Genomic DNA, 21501 nt, shown 5'->3' with positions numbered 1-21501 from the left:
CTCTTCTTGTGATTATATCCATATATATTCAACATGGCAATCCTATTGAATTTCAGCATGCAGGTATCAGTTCAGGGACTATATATATCACTAGATTTCCTTAGAAGAAAGCAGACAAATGTGAAAATCAGAATTGCGTAATTTTTTCCAGTATAAAGAAATGTTATTTTATTTTAGGCTATTGTTCACCAGAAATAAATTGAGTATCTTTCAGAGTTAAAAGGACAACTTTCCAGCAAGTTTTGGCAGAGCTGTTCAAGCTATAAGTTCTCAGTTGTGCAGTTCTCACAGCTCTGCAGTAGCATATTACTATTGCATATTAATACAAATTTCTACTATATTTTTTGGAAGAATTTCCCTTTTTCTTCTGTTGAATTGTGTCCGAGTCTTGGAACTGCCTAGACAAGCCCCTACAATTTTCTTGACTAGATTTTTCAGAAGTGGCTTGCTAATGCTTTCTTCCTAGGGCTGAAAGGTCACCAAGCTAGCTTTGTACATAAGATGGCACTAGAGCTTCTGGTTTCTAGCCTGATTCTTTAACCAATTCTTCAAAGCAGCATCTAATAGTATATAAAAAGGAAAAAAAAATCAGTTAAAACCATTGGATCAATCTATTGCTCTTATTGTCTTTCACACTGATTTACATCCCATTTTTCTATCCAGGGAGCAGGTAAAATAGTTAAAACAAAAACTTATTTAAAAATGTACTCCTTTGTATTGTAGCCCAGCAGTGGAATTTTATGTTTTTGGAGATATAGGCTTGCCTAAAGCCATCTGCAAACTCGAGATGTCTTTTCACCCAAGCAAATATTTATAAGGAAACTACTAAAATCAAGATCACTTAATTTACTTGACTTGCTTTTTCCCCCCAAAGAATTTTAAACCAATTTATTATTTAAACATTGATAATACTTTTATTTATTCGTTTGTATTCTGCCTAAATTACAATAGAGTAAGGCATTATACTTCTTGAATAGTTTTGCTAACAGGAAAAAAAGTATCTTCTTTGTGTTGCAGCATTTCACAAACGCAAGGTGCATGCATACTTTGCATTGTAAGGGGTTTCACTTGTCCTCTGCAAGTGAACTCTTCACTGGTCAGTATAATTAAAACTTAACAGGTTAATATATGAACTTCGTTAATCCTTCTTGCATTTTTTACCAGTAAAGATTAAATGGATGTAAAGTAGAATATAAATAATATGAACGGTTGGCAGCAAAGATGTAACCACATTAGAAGGTGAAAAGATCAAGGCTGGCGGCCATTTTGTAAAACGGGTCCCTGTCACTTTGATAAAAAAAATAACGGGGAGGAGAAAAATGCAACCGTTAGTCGCGCGCGGCCGCTTTGGCATTGGCCAATCAACTTTAGTCTTTGAAAGAATGAGCCCTACGGTCACAGCGCTCGCCAGTCCGCCCAATCAGCAGGCACCACACGTGGGGTCCCTCGTACGGACCCGCGCACGTCGAGAGCGAGGACTACAGCCCCACCCAATCAATACCTGCCGCCGCCTCCACACCCCTCTTTTCCCCCTCCCGCTCAGAAAGGCTGTGGTGCGGGAGGGGGGGAGCGCGCGCGCGCGCGCAAGGGGCCAATCAGCGTGCGCGCCGAGGAATCCTCGCGCCGCTGCCTCCTCGCTCTATCCCCCCTCCCACCTCACTCCCCCCGCCCGCGCGACGTTGCTGCTGCTCCCCACTCGCTCCCCCCTCCCTTCCCGACCCCCCCTCTCGCCGAGCTGAACCCCCTCCCCCGCTCGTTACCGCCGCCATGGACCCGAGCAACTGGAGCAGCTTCATCTTCCAGGTAACCCCCCCCTTTTTCCTCCACCTTCCCCCTCCCTTCTCCGCAAAAAAAAAAGGGGGGGGAGCGCGAGGAGGGAAGGACAAGAGAGCGCAAGCTGGAGCTCTAGACTCCCTACTCACATCCTCCCTACCCCTCCCCTCCCCTCGGGAATCCCAGCGGGCGGGGGCCCTTGCGCGCGCGGGCCAGCAGGGCGCACTCGGCACGCGCTCCCCCCCCGTCCGCCTCGCGCTGCCCCAACGGTCACCACCCTCCGCCCAGCGTTGCCTTGCGCTCCCTCTACCCCCTCGTTCTCTACGCTCGCTGTGCCCAGCCCCTCGCGTTTCTCTCCCCCGCCAACGGTCACCTCCCTCTCGCGCTTGCTCTGCCCAGCCCCTCGCGCTGCTCCCCCACCTTTTTCTCTGCCAGTTGCTACCTCGGTGCCTCTTCAGCCCCACTCCGAGGGAGCTTCCTTTCCAAAATGCCCCCCTAAAATACGCACGCCTCGGTCTCCTCGCCCTGCCACACACACATAATCCTCCCCTTTCCTGCTACCTCCACACTCCCACCATCCTCGACCAATATAATGTCCCTTATCCATGTTGGCTCCCTGCTTGTCAGGCCAGTATCCCAGGGGTTTCCACCCCGCATTAGTTTGAACTTGGCCACCCATGCCCAAAAGGTGCTTCCTTCCCATTTTCCGGTCCCCGGTATTTCCTTACCCTCAAGCGCATGCACTAACAGTAGGAGGTGGCTATGGACTACCTTCTGGTGCCAACAGGTGTGTGAATTTTCCACCTATTTTTTTTTTTTTGTATGAACTCTCATGGGTAGATGGTCTTTTGCCATAGGATAATGCAGAAATATCCCCAATTCTTCCATCTGACCTAGTAATAGACAGCTTAGACTTAACTAATAAAAGGCATATGACTCCATTTATTTACTTTCCAACATTTTGGGTGAATTGGTGGCCAGACCCGACCACATGAGAGTTGCCTTAACGTGCTGTCCTTTCCACACCCCATTGAGTTGCTTGTCTTAATTTGCTGCCCCCTTTTAATTATTTAAACCAGCAATCCATTCCCCAACTGTTTTCAAACATACATGTAATCCCAGATAATTCCATTTCACCAACAAAGAGTTAAGATTATATAAATAGGTGTAGATATGCCTAATAGGCTCATCTCTTCCATTCATTTACTTCTCAGTGCTTTGGGGGAAAATGTGTATGTGGCTGGTTAAGCCCTGCCTAAAGTCAGTTGATTGTATTTGCTTCAATATGTCTTTTTTTCCACCCTCTTGTAACGATTTGTCTTAATTTGCTATCATTTTTAATTCTTTGAACTTCAGTTTTCAGTGTTCATCCAAAGACTAACCTCTTCCTGTGTATGCTCCCCCTATTCTTTCATCTGGTAGGAGTGCTGTATTTTTTTTCCAGTACTTGTTTTTTCTGATCAGAAATTCCTCAGCAGAAGACAACCTAGGCCACCTGTTTTTCAGATAGGCCACCATCAGTTTTCAAACCACTTCTAAATGATTCTCCTTTAAATTAACTGTCTTCTTAAGTTTCAGACACCTTAACTTCATCTGCAGCTTTCTCTTTATCCTCCCTTCATTGTAGCCTTATTCTACACTTCAGAAATGTAAGGCACATTTTACACAACTGCCTTTATCTCTTGCTACTTGTTAGCTTTTCTGGTCTCCTTAGAAAATTTTCATATAACTCTATCTCGTATTCTACATAGGATCTCAATTTATTTTGGCTGCAAGCATAATCAACTGCTTCGATATCTTGCTGTTTCATGGGATTTGAATTTGAATGCTAATTGATGTACTTAAATGTTATAAATTCTTTTTTTTCTTCTATTTTTTCATTTCCATCTCAGTTGATCAATGTATTCATAATCTGGCCATACTTGCATAAAATGCTTAAAAATACTTAGCTCAGATGAAGAAAAGTTTGAGCTTTCTCCCAATTCAAAAATTCAATATGGTTGACATTTTCAAATTTTTTTTAATTAAATAAGCATTTATAAGATAAAAACAATACATATTTAAAGTGAAATTAAGGTAAAAGAAAAGTGATAAGCAAAGAAAAAATAAAGGAAAGAAAAAGTTATAAAAATGATTCTGATCTTTACAGCATTGATTGATTGATTGATTGATTGATTGATTGATTGATTGAATTTATATTGCTGCCTATTCGGCCATGGTGGCTCAAGGCGGCTTACAGAATACAAAACCACATTTAAAACAATAGAAACTAATAAAAAGAATCAAATAAATTAATATAGTACAATATAACAAAATAGTCATTGAACCTTTGTCATGGTCAGATCACTCTCTTCTTCGCCTGGACTTTCTGACCCCATTCACCACCGCAGGGAGATGGAGCCGATACGTTGGTTCCGTCCCAGGCGCCTGATGGACCCGGAGGGGTTCCGGACGGAGCTTGGGCCATTTCCTGAGGGTCTGGCTCGCGGCTCGGCTGAGGAACTTGTTGCGGCCTGGGAACGGGCCGCGGCGGGGGCCTTAGACCGTGTCGTGCCTTTGCGGCCTCTTACCCGGCGCAGGTCCCAACCGGCTCCTTGGTTCTCCGAGGAGCTGAGAGGAATGAAGCACCGGAGAAGACGCCTAGAGAGTTCCTGGAGGTCTAGCCGTTCGGAAGCTGATCGGACACTAGTGAAGTCCTATACTAGGGCTTACCTAGTGGCATTGAGGGAAGCGAGGCGTAGCTACGCCTCCTCCCTCATTGCATCGGCAGATAACCGCCCAGCCGCCCTGTTTCGGGTGACTCGCTCCCTCCTACACCAGGGGGAGCGGGATGACCCGTTGCAGGGACGTGCTGAGGAGTTTAACGGTTATCTATACGATAAAATCGTTCAGCTTCGGGATGGTCTGGACCAAAATTGCGGTGACGCGGGTGAGACGGCTGAGGGTGGTCTTGGTGACATTTTATGGGATGAGTTTGACCCTGTGGCTCCCGAGGACATGGACAGGTTGTTGGGTAGGTTGAATGCCACCACGTGTTTACTGGACCCGTGCCCCTCCTGGTTGGTGCTGGCCACTCAGGAGATGACACGAGGCTGGCTCCAGGCAATTACGAGCGCTTCCTTGGTGGAGGGAGTCTTCCCGACCGCCTTGAAAGAGGCGGTTGTGAGACCCCTCCTCAAGAAGCCTTCCCTGGACCCGGCTGTTTTAGGTAATTATCGTCCGGTCTCCAACCTTCGCTTTGCGGCGAAGGTTGTAGAGAGTATGGTGGCATATCAGTTTCCCTTACACCTGGATGAAACTGTCTATCTAGACCCGTTCCAGTCCGGCTTCCGGCCCGGTTACAGCACTGAGACGGCTTTGGTCGCGTTGGTGGATGATCTCTGGAGGGCCAGGGATAGGGGATGTTCCTCTGCCCTGGTCCTATTAGACCTCTCAGCGGCTTTCGATACCATCGACCATGGTATCCTGCTGCGCCGGTTGGGGGGATTGGGAGTGGGAGGCACCGTTTATCGGTGGTTCTCCTCCCATCTCTCCGACCGGTCGCAGACGGTGTTGACAGGGGGCAGAGGTCGGCCCAGGCGCCTCACTTGTGGTGCCGCAGGGTCGATCCTCGCCTTTTGTTCAACATCTATATGAAGCCGCTGGGTGAGATCATCAGTGGCTTCGGTGTGAGGTACCAGCTGTACGCTGATGACACCCAGCTGTACTTTTCCATACCGGGCCACCCCAACGAAGCTATCGAAGTGTTGTCCCGGTGCTTGGAAGCCGTATGGGTCTGGATGGGGAGAAACAGGCTCAAGCTCAATCCCTCCAAGACAGAGTGGCTGTGGATGCCGGCATCCCGGTACAGTCAGCTGAGTCTTCGGCTGACTGTTGGGGGCGAGTCATTGGCCCCGATGGAAGGGGTGCGCAACTTGGGCGTCCTCCTGGATGAACGGCTGTCTTTTGAAGATCATTTGACGGCCGTCTCCAGGAGAGCTTTTTACCAGGTCCGCCTGGTGCGCCAGTTGCGCCCCTTTCTAGACCGGGATGCCCTATGCACGGTCACTCACGCCCTCGTGACGTCTCGCCTGGATTACTGCAATGCTCTCTACATGGGGCTCCATTTGAAGGGCATCCGGAGGCTGCAGTTAGTTCAGAATGCGGCTGCGCGGGTTATAGAGGGAGCCCCTCGTGGCTCCCGTATGACACCAATCCTGCGCAGACTGCACTGGCTACCTGTGGCCTTCCGGGTGCGCTTCAAGGTTCTGGTAACCACCTTCAAAGCGCTCCATGGCATAGGGCCGGGTTATTTACGGGACCGCCTACTGCTACCGAATACCTCTCACCGACCCGTGCGCTCTCACAGAGAGGGACTCCTCAGGGTGCCGTCAGCTAGGCAGTGTCGTCTGGCGACACCCAGGGAAAGGGCCTTCTCTGTGGGGGCTCCCACCCTCTGGAACGAACTCCCCCCAGGACTCCGTCAACTTCCGGACCTCCGAACCTTCCGTCGCGAGCTCAAGACACATTTATTCATCTGTGCAGGACTGGCTTAGATTTTAAATTTATAGGGGTTTTAAATTGGTTTTAATATTTATATTTATATTTTTAATAATTTGGCATTAGAATAAGTTTTTTAATGATTATCTTAATTTGTATATAAATGTTTTATGTGCCTGTGAACCGCCCTGAGTCCTTCGGGAGATAGGGCGGTATACAAATCTGAATAATAAATAATAAATAAATAAATAAATAACAAAATGACCCCCCACCCCAGTGACAGCAGATCACATGAGCCATTAAATGGCTCCATTCTGGGTTCCCCAGGCCTTCTGGCAGAACCAGATCTTCAGCGCCTTCCAGAAGAATATTAGAATGGGGACCATTCTAAACTGAGGGGATTATAATTGTTATAATTGTATTTATATTTTATCCTGTTTAAGGGTCACACTACTATCTGGTTTAAGATACGTTATCTTTTGTAATGAGTCCTCTTCTAGTTTAAATCAGTTTTCCTGTGGAATCAATTATTATTTACAATTATTGGCAATTATTTCTCTCTATATTGGTTTTTGCAGTTGCCTATCATAAGAATTCTTTTTTTTAAATTAAAATTCCCTGATCTCCTTTATTTTGTTTTTTTTAGCAGAGTCATACTCAGAATCCTCTACAAGTTGGGACTGAAATCCAGTCAAGATTTTTTGCTGCTCAGGGCTGTAGTCAAAGTCCCTTCCAGGTAAGCTATTTAGGCAATAAAAGAAAATCAAGTGAGTCTATGGGAAAACAGTTGCTAGAAGCAACGGTGTCTCACTATTGCCAGTTAGATTTTTTGTATATCAAAAGTAATTGCACCCTTTTCAAGACTTTTATTGAAAGTTGTTGCTGTTGCTATAAATGAGTTTTATTATAATTTAGTTATTATTTGAAGTCACTTTTTTTATACTATTGACTCTGAAATAATCATTAGGCCAAGACTAGTAAAATTTGTGAGAGCCAGTTTAGTGTAGTGGTTAAAGCATCAGGTTAGAAAGTAGGATCTGTGAATTCTAGTCCCTCTTTAAGAACAAAGCCAGCTTAATGATCCTTGGGCTAGTCATTTCTCTCAGCCCTAGGAAAAAGGCAAATGACAGACCACTTCTAAAAAACCTTGCCAAAAAAACTGCAGGGTCTAATTCAGACAGTCTTGGAGTATTGGACAGGATTGAACAGAAGAAAAAAATTGTAGCATCATTTTGGATTTGTTCTGTTTTTTTTAAATAAAGATTAAAATATTCAATGGGGCTTAACTTCCAATAGAACTGCAGCCTAAAAATTTCCTTGTGATTATCTAAAAATAAAGCCAATCTGAACAAAAATGTTAATGTGTTTCTGGAAAATGCAAAAAGTTTGATGCTGACAAATATCTAACAGATGAGTGTTGCTCAGCTGTAGGAAAAAGTGCCTCCGTGTACTTACTATTCAAACTTGGTTTGAGGTAAAGTATCCAAAACACAATACATATGTAGTAGCTGCATCATGTAACTCAGTCAATTGGTGCTTCATTTACCAAGCAGGAATAAACATAATATTCATACCTTTTCTGCTTAAAGTAAATAAATAGCATGCAAAACAGGAGCTGTCTTTGACCTTGTAGCTGAGATGCCAAATTTTTTTAGGGATAAGTCAAAGTCTACCCACCTTTACTCTTCATTTTGTGGCTTCATTGCTTTGGATTTTTACTTGTACCCCACATAAACAAATAGCAGTTTTCACTCATGTTTGCGAATGAGTTTTTCCCCCCTGTTACAGCTATAATCTTGGAAGACTTAGGTTTGTTTATCTTACCATTTTGATAACCTTTTGTCATAGACAGAGAAGCAAGTAAGATTGTCATAGTCTAAGTCAAGAAATTGTTTTGTTGCTTTTTAAAGATTGTATCTAAATATATTATTTAAAAAGCACTAAAGCCTACTTGTTAATAATATAGATCAGGGGCCACCAACCTTTCGGACCTCAGGGACCACTAAATTCATAATTTTAAATCCCGCAGACCACTAATACGATCTGCCTAATGACCGGCTGGGTGGATGTGGCTAGGTAGTCATGTGACTGGGTGGGTGTGGCCAACTCCTTGCCTGCCCACCGGTGCTCTTTAGGGCCCAACAGGAAGCAGTTGCTGGCGCTAAGCAGCCACCATGAGAAAGAATTGGCAAAACAGCTCAGTTCAAATTGGATCTGATTGAGAAGGAGGCTCAGCAGGAGCACCTCACTGAGGACTACGAGCATAGGCTTTCCAAGCAGAGGGAAGACCTGCGGCAGTGCAAGGCCAAGTACCAGTGCCTGGAGGCTCAGCGGGCTGAGATGGTCAGCCAGTTCCAGGCCATGATGCAGTCCCACTAGAACAAGGCCCTCTGGCTCTTCGCCACCAGCGGTGCTTCTCTCCAGCCTTCGTCCAAAGCCCTGCACCAGGAGGCCGAAGCAGACCCCAAGTCAGAATTTCTGCCCCTCTCCAACCCACACAAGAAGACCCTGAAGGGGGAGACTCTCTGCAGCAAAACAAACGTTCATTGCATGTATCTGTCCCAGGGGCCGTAGTTTTAGGACCCTTGATTTACTGCAATATTAAAAATGCAAATAATTTTTCTGTGGACCACCAAAATTTTCTCGCGGACCACCAATGGTCCACGGACCACCAATTGGTGACTGCTGACATAGATAACAAATCATCTTCTGAAATTGTAGGTCAAAGATTATGTAGTGTTTTATGGTCATTTTTTCTAAGACATGTCTTACATCATTTTAGTGACATAATAATTCTTTCCATGTTTCTTGACTATATCTTCTTGAACTCACTGAGATTTATTTCCAATTAAAGTTAGAGGATTTGTTCAAAGTTACGAACAAATGTCTGATTTGGTCACTTACAGTGGATTGAGAAAATATTCAGACCTCTTCACTTTTATCAATTTTGTTATGTTGCAGCCTGATTTTACAGTTGTTGAATTTCATTTTTTCTCATTAATCTACACTCAGTATTCCATAATGAAAGTGAAAACAGAATTTTAGAAATGTCTGTAAATGTATGAAAAAGAAAAAATGAAATATTACATTGGCATGTATTCAAATCCTTCACTCAGTACTTTGTTGAAGCAGCTTTGGCAGCAATTACAGCCTCAAGTCTTTTGGGGTATGACATGACAAGTTTTGCGCACTTCGATTGAGGAATTTTCTGCCATTCTTCCTTACAAATCCTCTCAAGCTCAGTTAGGTTGGATGGCGACCATCGGTGGACAGCTATTTTCAGGTCCCTCCAGAGATGGTCAAAAGGATTCAAGTCAGGGCTCTGTCTGGGCCACTCTAGAACATTCACAGTGTTGTCCGTAAACTCCTATGTTGTCTTGCCTGTGTTCTTAGGATTCTTGCCATGTTGGAAATGAACCTTTAGTCCAGTCTGAGGTCCTGAGCACTGTGGAGCAGGTTTTCATTGAGGATATCCCTGTATTTTGCTCCATTTAGCTTTCCCTCAACCCTGATCAGTCTCCCAGTCCCTGCTGCTGAAAAACACCCCCACAGCATGATGCTGCCACCACCATGCTTTACTTTTGGGATGAAATTGAGCAGGTGATGAGCGGTGCCTGGTTTCCTCCAGATATTACGTTTAGAATTGAGACTAAATAAGTCAATCTTTCATCAGACCAGAGAATTTTGTTTCTCACAGTCTGAAAGTCCTTCAGATGCTTTTTTGAAAACTACAAGTGGGCTTTCATTTATTTAGCACTGAGGAGAGGCTTCCGTCTAGCCACTGTACCCTAAAGCCCAGATTGGTGGAGTGCTGCAGTGATGGTTGTACTTCTGGAACTTTGTCCCGTATCCACACAGGATCTCTGAAGTTCAGTCAAAGTGATCATCGGGTTCTTGGTCACCTCTCTTACTAAGGCCCTTCTCCCTCAATTGCTCAGTTTGACAGGGCACCAACTCTTGGAAAAGTCCTGTTTGTGCCAAACTTTCTTCATTTGAGAATTATGGAGGCCATAGTGCTCATAGGAGGCTTCAGTGCAGCAGAAATTTTACTGTAACCTTCCCCAGATCTGTGCTTTGCAGTAATCCTGTCTCTGAACTCTGCAGGCAGTTCCTTTGACTTCATAGCTTTTGCTCTGCTACAGTATGCATTGTCAGCTGTGAGGCCTTGTATAGAGGTGTGTGCCTTTCCAAATCATGTCCAATCAATTTAATTTACCAGAGGTGGACTCCAATCAAGGTGTAGAAACATGTCAGCAATGATAAAGAAAAATGGGTGGGAGGCACCAGAGCTAAATTTCAAGTGTTGTTGCAAAGGATCTGAATATATATGCCAGTGTGATATTTCAGTTTTTTTCTTTTTAATAACTTTACAGACATTTCTAAAATTCTGTTTTCACTTTGTCATGAGGTATTGAGTGTAGATTAATGAGAAAAAAAATGAATTTCAACAAATGTAGAATCCGGCTGCCGCATAACAAAATTGACAAAAGTGAAGAGGTCTGAATACTTTCTGAATGCACGGTATATTGATTATTATATCACCAAACAATAATTTGTATATAAGTCTATTTAACAAGCAGCATTTTCACAAAGTAGATATTCAATCCCCCTACATATGTCTTAGAGGAGTTAAAATTATATCATAGTTCCTGTCCCATGCTTTCTGTTGAATGGTTGGAGCAATCACTATAATACTGAGAATCTGTCTTTGAGATAGGTCTGGCAGTATTACTGTTCACTTATATCATACCTAGGATTGTCTGGACTCTATTTCTGCTCTTTATTTTAAATCGACAGTACAGATAATATGCAGAATATAATCAGTTCTGGTTCATAACTTGTGGTGTGAAAATGTACTTCATTTGTAAGTATGAAAGGCAAAATAAAAGGCCTAAATATGACAACAGTAAAATTCTACATGTTTTTGTTAGAATTGATTGATTTTTGAAACCTAGGGCTCATATACATACTGGTTTAATTTCAGCAGTGCTTTAATCTCAGAACTCCATGTTCTGGGCAATTACGAAGAAATTAGGTAATTTATTGAAATATGCATGGCTCAGGATAACCATGCGTTTTAAAATGTAACTAATTATTTCTAGATGGATTCTGTAAATCTGCCTTGTAATAGCTGATCATCTAATGCTCTGAGGAAGAGGGTTGGCTTTCCCTTACTCATTTTGCCTGTAAATTGTCTGAAATAGTGAGAGCAAACATGTTTGGGCAACAGCGTAGTCATTTTTATGGAAGCAGTTTCAAGGTGTATTTAATTTTAAAATAGTTTTTGAAACTGAGTCAAAAACTTATTTAACAGCAACAGCATAGACTTGAGAGAATATAATTAGCTTTATACTAAGAAAACTGTATTATGTGCTGTAAGAGAGATCTCTTTCTATTGAGTATCACTTAAAATAAATATTTTAAGTTAATTTTTTATTACTATAATTCTTCAGGATAAATTATAAGCAGGTGTATCTTAGAAGATTGAAAGTAAGCTCCTTATCAGTGTGAATGAATGTTTCTGCAGCACTGAGAACATCAAGGTAGAATTAAAAGTGTTTCTCCAGGAAGCTAAAACTAGTGGTAGGCATTATTTAAATAGAAAAATAATTATAACCTACAGTTTTTTCATAAATCAGAATGCCTGCATTTTCACTTTGCAGTGCAGTGCAGTACATAGAAATTCCCAACCATTTGGTAAAAATATAATAGGTAAGTTCAACCTAGTCAAAAAGCATTAATTTATCTAGAGAGTACTATTACCTGAACTTAATCTCTAATACGTAGTACTGATTCTTTCCTCCTGGTGGAGAAAACTATAAGAAAAATAAGATGGTTCTGTCTTGCAGGTATTAAAGCATAAATACATCATTGGGGTATCTGCACAGCTACATGCCCTTAAGTCTACAGTTAAGGCCTTGTGCCACATATGGATTATTTCTTTAGCTGAACCTTGAGCAGAATCAATAATACACCGTAGAGATAATTTACCTACTTATTTCCTGTTTGTGCACACATTAAAACTGATTGCCTCAGTTTAGTGTAGAGAAAGACATTCTCTGGAATACAAACGGGATAGTACTCAACATACTACAATACATTTCTGTTGAACTGTGGAATTACTCTCTCTTCTGCACTGTCATAGACAAAAGCCAGCTACTTTACTTCTACTCTTATTCCAAGGATATTGCACACATGCTGATTTTTGTTCCTTGTATTTATAAACAATCAATTTTAAATACACATACTGTGTCACTTACCTGTTATGCAATAAGGAAACTATTTTAGTCTCAGTAGTGGGACAATGTAATACATTCTGGGATCAGAAAAAAGGAATTCTCCACATAGTGGAACCTGAAATATTAGTATATTAAAAACCAAGAATTTGCTTTTATTCCGTTTAGTAGCATATGCTCTTTCTGCTAGTAAAAACTATGCTTATTTTTTAAGTAAGAAATTACTTATCTTTGTATTTAAATTGCTAGATTACTGTAGGGTTTGTCTTGATTGTTCATCACTATGTTACTCAATTATACAATCTCTCTCTCTTCAGACTGCCACCACAACTGCTGCTCCCCAACAGACAGCTACCCCTGCTGAGTCCCTCCAAGTGGACCTCCTGCCTGTTTTGGCTGCAGCACAAGAAACAGCTGCTGCAGCTGCTGTGGTTGCTGCTGCCACTGCTTCTGCACCAGCTGCTTCCACAGTAGATACAGCTGCCTTGAAACAGCAGCAGCCTTCTGCTTCTGAAGGTGGGAGTGGGCAAGTAGTGCCACCCACTCAGACCACGCAAGCCCCTACCCCCCAGGCAGCTCCTGCCAACCCCCAGGCAGCTGAAGCCCAGAAGAAACCGAAGAGTAAAGGGCCCTACATCTGTTCCCTGTGTGCTAAAGAATTCAAGAATGGTTACAACCTGCGGCGCCATGAAGCTATACACACAGGAGCAAAAGCTTCTCGCGCTGGACCCACAACAATGAAGATGCCCACTATGGTTCCCCTCAGCTTGCTTAGCGTTTCTGCCATCGGTGGTACAGCCCCAGCAACACCTGCCTCTGCTGAGGGTACTGGAAACACTGCAGGGTCAGGTGCAGGCCTAGTGACCACAACAGCATCAGGCAAACGTATCCGGAAGAACCATGCTTGTGAGATGTGTGGGAAAGCCTTCAGAGATGTCTACCATCTCAATCGGCATAAGTTGTCACATTCAGATGAGAAGCCCTACCAATGTCCTGTCTGCCAGCAACGGTTCAAACGGAAGGACCGCATGAGCTATCATGTCCGTTCACATGATGGTGCTGTGCACAAGCCGTACATCTGCAGCCACTGTGGGAAGAGTTTCTCTCGGTATGAGGGAGTTGAGGGTTCAGGGAGGATACACTTCATATGGGAATTTTTGAAGTGCTTGCATGAGAAATTTGAGAAAAATATTTCCCCTTTTTGGTAAAGACTAAGATACACATACAACACGCTAAACTGACTTAGGAAGGCATAATAATGTAAGACTGCAAGTTCCCAAATCAGTTTGTGGGTGAGATCAAGCCTTCCTCTATTAACTTCCTCAGATTTCTCTAATACACTGACATAACATTCTAAGAGACACTGGTAGACACTTAGTTCTATGGGTCCCCATAATAGTCAACTCCTTAGGAAATCTATGCTTTCTTTTCATCATTAACCTTAGCAACAATTTCCTTATTCTATATAAATTTCAACTGAGAGAAGAATAGTGAACAAATGTGAGAACACATTTCTCCTTGACGTGGCTATCGAATGACTGTGCAACCTTGAAAGCTTCCCAATTACTGCCATAGTTCCGGTGGATTCTAAAATCAAAGAATCTATGAGTCACTTTTCTGATTATTATGTGCACAAGGTACCAAAAGTGAATTAAGATATCTTGACAGACTAAGAATTAAGTTTGGAACCACAGAAAACATAAAAGATCTATTGAATTTTAAAAGAAATGGGAAAACCATTTTAAACTCATTCCAATGCACACTCATTTTGATATTACCTGTGAAATTACCTAATCAGATTGATAGTTTGAAATAATACTTCAAAGACATTCTAAAAAAGATGCCCTTTAAGTAGTAGATGACTTTTAGAATTTCTGCATATAAAGAAGCCTATACTAAGACAATATTATGAAGGGGGGGACAATTTAATATTTGTCACGGCTAGCATACGACATTTGGGGAGACCTTTGTTTTTAGATCTGAATTCCATGTTAACATGGAATGCCTTACATTTTCCTCAAAATGAGAGTCTGAAAACATTCCAGGCTGTGATTTTTATATATTAAAAATATTTTTGGATCAAGCAGCAAACCATGAGTCAGCTTGTGGGAAAAGGAAATACCACATTTTCAGAACTAAAACCTTGCAAGAGTATCAAGTAATGACATTGTGGTACTGTTTTGGCAACAAGCTTATACATTTTGTCAATGTACTATGGTTAAAAGTTTTAATTACTGCAAAACACTTTGGCACTCTAGGATATTTCAATAAATACCTGCACAGAAGAAATGGAACCATAAAATAGCAAGAGTCTGGAATAGCTTGGACTAAAATACTGAAACTGCTTAATTTAGGACATGGATTGTAAGAAAAATAACACTATGAATAGAAGTGAGAAATCTCATATAGTAGTTAGATCTAGAGTTAGTGCACAATTTCTTCAGTTCAGATTTTGAACTGAAAAAGCAAGGAAGACCCAGGATTCAAAATGGACACAAACAAGAAAAGAGAAATTGGGATTTTGCTTCTAAAGTGTTTGGTAAAATCACTCCAAAATATACCAAAGAAGTCAGTTTTGATCCTACGTACTCTGGAAGTCACCAAATAGATACTGATGAGATGCATAGGGCTCATGAACTACACTTTTTTTACATACTTGTCCTAAAAGCAAGTTCCAAAGAATAAGGATCTATGTTTTGCTTTAGAAATGCAAAAATCTTAACCAGGTTGCTGTTTTTCAGTCATTCCTACAAATTTTGAATTAAAAAAATACACAGGAAAAATAGTTCCAGCTGATACAAATATTAGCAAATAAAGAGTTATGTTGCTTTTATTTGAACAATAATAGGGATTTTAAATTTCTCTAGCTGTTTTGGAAAAAAAGACAATTCTGAATAAAAGTTGCACTTTGTTTTGTGGAAGGCAAGGGGAAAATGGATAATAGCAATCAAAAAGATTGCTGGTACTCAAGAATTTCTCCCTTGGTTTTTATTTACTACCCTCACTCTTCGCTCCCACTATGGAAGTCATGTCCCTGCTTTTTAAATATAAGATATTTTAATGTTTACAGTATATTCATATTCTGCAAATGCCAAGCATTTGTAATTTTGTATCCCAAATAAATTGCCAGGTTGGTCAATTATTACATTTTACTTAGAAATCCCTCAAAAAAGCTCCTTATAAAAAGAACAATTAACATACCTATGGTTTGTTTTATAAAAGGAATTGGTTCTTCTGGATTCAAAAATATAAGAGAGCTTCACTATTTTTAAACATCCAATTTATAATAATTAAAAACCTATATTAGAAAAGGTCTGATAAGTTTGGTACTTGAGGGAAGGAGTCGCTATGAAACTGCAATCATGCCTATGATTTTATTTCAGTTTTCCTTTGTTTCACAAACCTGTGAAGGGTATAAATGTGAGAACTGGTTATAAAAGTACTTTTTCATTACTGTAATAATTGCAAATGGTTGCTAAATAAGACAGTCATGGAATTCAGAATATAGTCTGAAGCAAAAGGAATTGCATAAGATATAGAGGATGTAGTATTGTCTGCAATGAATCCCTTCTATTTTTATTTAATACTTACAGTAGACACCACTTGAATCTATTTACAATTTTTCCCCATTATTATGAATGCTAAAAGCAAAATCTTATAGAAATTAGTTCAAATTTAACTAGGTGTAGTTAAGCAGTCTCATTTTTAATAGTAAATGTTCTGACACATGAAAAACATGTCCCTCACTTCCAGGATTATAATTTCCAGATTTAACTTGCTCCATATGGGTCCTCCATAAATCCAACAGATTTATTCTGCTCTGTTGTCTCATTAGATTTATTTAGTATCTATTTGCCACACATCTATTACCGATTAATCAATCATTTGGTGGATTCATTCCTTGTGAATTGTTCAGCATATAATAATTTAAATTCTCATTAGTTAATTAGACATATATATTTTCCATCACTAGTAGTATGTATTGTGCACATGAGAATTTCCAGACTGAAACTAAAGTTCTGAAGGCTGTTCCTATTATATATGTGCTGCTTTTGCAGTTATTAAATATACATGATTCTTCCCAGTTTTAAAAAATGTAATCCTGCTACAAAAAATTTACCACTGTTATGCCAGTCTTCCCCCAAATGTAAGATGTCCGATTTCTCAATGCAAGGGTTTTTTTGGTGATTAAGTAGAATCACCCCAACCCATTTAGAGAATAAGAAAATCACATTTTATCTTACTTTTTTCTTTCCTCCCACAGGCCAGACCATTTGAACAGCCATGTTCGACAAGTCCACTCAACAGAGAGACCCTTCAAATGTGAGGTATTTTTTCCCCATTGATAACATTGTACTTATTTATGCTCAAGTGTTCTGGGCAGTCTTCCTGATACAAGAGAGAACAAAGATGACGTACACATTAAGGGAATCTTATGCACACTTTAGTCGCTAGCTGTTAAATGCATTAGGCAATGGACCAATAGATATAATATTCATTTATATGATTCTTTTCCCCCTATTTTTCAGACTTGTGAAGCAGCTTTTGCCACTAAGGATCGACTACGTGCTCACACAGTCCGTCATGAGGAAAAGGTGCCATGTCACGTGTGTGGAAAGATGCTGAGTGCTGCCTATATCACAGACCACATGAAAGTACACAGCCAAGGGCCGAATCATGTCTGTGAACTGTGCAACAAAGGTAAGAGAATAGGACTCAAGACAGGTAACATTTGAACTTAAATGTAAATATAAATATAACTCTTGCTTTAAAAATGTGCTAAAAAGCCCTGTATGCAAATGTATGCAGGTTTTCTTAGCTTTCATTCAGTTTCACTGGAATTTAATTCCAGTAAATTGATTTACCGTATTTTTTAGAGTATAAGACTGGAGTATAAGACACGCTTTAGTTTTTGGGGAGAAAAATAAGAAAAAAGCTGATTGGCAGCAGGTTTCTTGGTTGTAAGCTCTGTGCCTTGCTTTCCCCCCCCCTTTTTTTTTCTGCCTCTGAAAGCCTCCCAAACAACTTCAGAAAAAAAGCCTCTGAAGCTCTGTTTGGGGGCTTTTTTTCTGAAGCTTAGTTTTTGATGCTTTTTCCAGCCTCTGAAACCTCAGTTTGAAAAGCTGGGCAGGGCTACAATCAGAGTATAAGACGCGCCCAGATTTTCACCCTCTTTTTTGGGGAGGGGGAATGTGTGTCTTATACTCTGAAAAATACGGTAGTTTTTCAAGTTTTTCCCTTACGCTCTTTCCTTCTCTGTGATAAATCTCTTTATTCTTGATTAACCTGTATGAAGGTAAAGTTAAGTTCAACTTGGTTTCTAGGTACTATTCCCAGCCTTAGCCCCCACCCCCAATTTAATATCTTTTCTAGATATAAATTTCCCTTTTTTGGGTGGGGGGTTATCTTCAAGTCAGTTTCAAACTCTGGCAACTGCTTAAACAAGTCATTTCAGTTAGTGGGTTGCCATTGCCTTTTTCCTAGAGCTGAGGGAGAATGGCTGGCCTAAGTCACCTCATTAACTTCATAACCTAATGCAGTACTAGAATTAGTTTCTCTGCTTCTAATCTATTTGAATATTACTATTTTTCCATAACTGTGAAAATAAGCTGCATAATTTTCATTAACTAGAATACAGCTAAATAGCCTTGTATAATCACTGAGGCCTTATGGAAGAGGTGTGTTCTGGCAAATGCTGCGTGGAAAAAAGCAGGATTTAAATACAATTAAAAATATTTAAACATAGAACCAAATTTGCTGTCTATGGGTAATTCTGCAAAAATGCATATGAGGCCTGTTAAGATTATCCATAATAAATCTTGGAAATACAATGTGAATTACTGAAACTGAAATCTCTTAATACTCAAGTGTTAATCAGGCTGCCAATTTATATTTGTTTACAATAAGCAAACTGCTTGGCAATACAAGCAGTTCCCAACATTTCTTTCTCCCATTTACATGTCAAAACATTAGTTTCATTTTGTAAGACACTGAAGAGATTTATATTATGCAGTATAAGTGAAAGATAATGCTTCTTATTCCTATGGATATAATCCAATGAATTGATAGATGTGTACAAGAAATAATTTTAAGAATGGTTGAAAGGCAATTCCCTAATATCTGCAGTGGATATGTCTGTTCCAATCCTATCCTTCTGATAACTCAGTATCCCACATGATCTTGACAATGCAACAGCCTTAATACATTAATTAAAATTATTAGACAATGTGCAAATTAAAAATTGTGGTGGAATTTTTAAATTTTAAAAGTGCTTTCAATATTTCTCCTGGATTACATTTTTATTAATGTGTGTTATCCATATATTAATAATATATATTCATATATATGGAACCTCAGAAACATAAAATAGCAGTTATTATTTTTTTGATTAAATTTTGGCTCTGAAATTTGTAGTGAATTAAATAATAGAAATGCAACATTATAAATTTCTTGTAGGGAGTTTCTACTGACATTCTCTTACTAAAATGTTTCTGTTGAAGGTTTGGTGATTTTATTTAGGTTATTTGTACTATATTGATTTCCTTAGTAGCAAGATGCAGCTGCCCTTAGGGTGGGATGTGCTGTTTGTACAGTAATAACTTACTTGGTGGCAAGAAACAGCTGTTTTTGGGCTGAGAAGCTGTCTCTGAAATTAGGGAAGCTTGTTGCAATAGATCCTTCACGAAGTTTCAAGACAAAACCACCTCTAAGATGAAGCACAGCCAAGCATTGCAGGACACCGGGTTAACGCTTTCATTAGGTCGGACACTGACCTGGCTGGTTTTTGTCCTTCTCCCCCTCCCGTAGGGTTCACCACAGCGGCCTACCTCAGGGTCCACGCGGTCAAGGACCATGGACTAGCCGCCCCGCGGCTGGAGCGTTTCCTTTGCAAGCTGTGTGGTGTGCACTGCAAGACCCCAGCTCAGCTCAACGGGCATCTGCAGACGCACGCAGGAGAAGGGGCCGCGGCCACTGAGGGCCAACCGCTGCGGTGAAACACTGGCCGGGCCACCAGGCAAGAGCCACTTCCTTCTGTCCTGGGAAGGGGGAGGGGAGGCCCATTTTTCCCCTAGGATTGTTTAGGCATCCTTATATTTTCAATGAGAAAAGGGAGAATCCCACCTCCCTGGGGCAGCTGCATCCTAACTTAGCATCTTTCTGCCAGTTTAAAGTGCTGCGTATAGCAGTATCTGATAGTGTGATTTGAGTGATCTTCCTGCAGGTTCATCTTCAGAATTTGATTGTAATTTTTAAAAAGCCATACACAATCCATTGAGTGTTGTATTTATCTGAGTATTTTTCTGTGGGATTATGGTGTTTTTTTAATGTTAAAGCCAGGAGGGTTGGGGATATCAACAAATATCTTTATGTTATCAACAGATACAAATCCATTGGTAAGTGTTTTAGCTTCTTTTTGCCTTTACAGATGGTTGCTTGCATTTATGCATCCTGGACAGATCCATTTTATTTTACATTGTACTCTATAGTTTTCTAATCCAGGCATTTAAGTGATAAACTGAGTTTCCATATTGTCTTCAGGAGGAGGATTAACAGTTAGTGCCAGCCTGACCTTATTTAATTAGCCTATACAGACTTAACATACTTAATCTGTTCAGCCTTTTAGAGAGAAATTCTACCAGGCTGTGGATAAATAGGGTATTTTGGAGAAAAGATAGCTGCATCTCTTCTTTATCTCATTAAACCAGTTTATTAAACCTGAACTAGTGCAAGGTAATAAGAGGATGTAGGAAGCCAGTTGAAAGCTTGGGCTAATAACAGTAAGAGTTTAGGGTATGAACATTCTGACTTTCTATTTCTCTTCCTCCACAGGTACGGGTGAGGTTTGCCCCCTTGCTGCAGCCGTCTCAGCTCCACCTCCAGCCGCCGTCACGGTGCTGCCCATGGAGGGAGCTTCGGTTGTGAGCCAAGCCCTCCCCACACAGCCCTGGTGATTTCTGGGAGTGGGGAGACAGAAGCCAATCCTCCCAGTCCCATCCCTCTCCCTCACTGGCAGCTGGAGCCTTCAAGCCCAGATGGATATTCAGTGGCCATATATGGGTTTCTAATGTAATGGCAGTTTCATTCATTCTCTCCCCCTGCCTGTGCTCATAAAATAGTGGAGCTGGGAAAGCATCTGCTCAGCCAATGAAGCAACTTGTTCAGAGGGCCATGAAAAGACTTTGTGCATTTTGAGAGCACCCTCATTTTATTGATTCCCTTACTATTAACTTGTGGCCCTCAGAACAGTCCTGGAAATACATTCATTTCTGTAGTCCATGGTCTAAGCCAAATAACGATAATCTTTTATCACAGTAGATCTTGCTTATTCCAGCAGTGCCCCCTGTTGCCCCCGAATGATCTTCACTAAAAGAGTGAGATAACGAGACAGAACGACTTAGTAAGCTCAGCTCACAGACTAAGGGGGATCAGAGACTGGAATCATTGTGGGACGTAGTATAAGCAACGTTGCAGGAGAAGGAGTACAGAGTTAGAAATAATGGGTTGGTTGAGGGGTTGACAAAACTTGGGGAACCTACAGAGAAGTTAGAAGGGGTATAGGTTGGGATTTTGCGGCATCATTGGGTGCCTGGTGCTCATGGCTGGGGTTGTGGGGGCTGCAGTGAGATGAGATGGAGAAGGGCTGTATTTCTTTCTCCATGGCTTCAGTGTGGAGTGTTCTCCATTTCTGTGCTGAGAATCTGCTCTCAATTCCCCTTCTTGCCCAATGCCTCATTCTTCCATGGTGTCTTTTAATGCTCCATTTCCTCAGCTTCTCTCGTGATTCGTGTTCCAAGCGCATCAGCCCTTCGCACCAAGCATTGATGCCCCACCTGCTGAACACCTCCCTTGTTGCATGCAACCCCCACAGTTTGGGGTTAGAGTCTCCCGCTTTTTTGTATTATATATATTAAAAAAAAATCCCCTGACATTTAAAATAACTATCCTTTGTGGTTTTTCTTTTGTTGTTGTTAACACAAATGTAATGAAGCTGTGTCCATCTATATCCACTCTC

General features: G+C 41.2%; 1 protein-coding gene across 6 annotated transcripts; it reads left to right on the top strand.

The window, feature by feature from the left end:
* Positions 1 to 1087: 1087 nt before the first annotated feature.
* MAZ (MYC associated zinc finger protein) lies at positions 1088 to 21415 on the top strand. Of its 6 annotated transcripts, none has more exons than XM_058180791.1 (7): positions 1088 to 1803; positions 6899 to 6988; positions 12806 to 13596; positions 16753 to 16816; positions 17018 to 17189; positions 19296 to 19503; positions 20319 to 20455. In XM_058180791.1, exons 1-6 carry the CDS (start codon positions 1768 to 1770, stop codon positions 19481 to 19483), a joined length of 1341 nt encoding a protein of 446 aa, XP_058036774.1. In that variant the 5' UTR covers positions 1088 to 1767; the 3' UTR covers positions 19484 to 19503; positions 20319 to 20455. The 6 variants fall into 6 exon arrangements, with proteins under 6 accessions (XP_058036774.1, XP_058036775.1, XP_058036776.1 ...); XM_058180792.1 differs by having other exon boundaries at positions 1089 to 1803; positions 6902 to 6988; XM_058180789.1 differs by lacking the exon at positions 1088 to 1803 and adding an exon at positions 2351 to 2560 and having other exon boundaries at positions 6902 to 6988.
* The last annotated feature ends 86 nt before the right edge of the window (positions 21416 to 21501 follow it).

Source organism: Ahaetulla prasina, chromosome 4, assembly GCF_028640845.1.
Source record: "Ahaetulla prasina isolate Xishuangbanna chromosome 4, ASM2864084v1, whole genome shotgun sequence".
Lineage (NCBI taxonomy): Eukaryota > Metazoa > Chordata > Lepidosauria > Squamata > Colubridae > Ahaetulla > Ahaetulla prasina.
The sequence above is the reverse complement of the archived record's forward strand: the minus strand, read 5'-3'. Positions and strand labels throughout refer to the sequence as shown.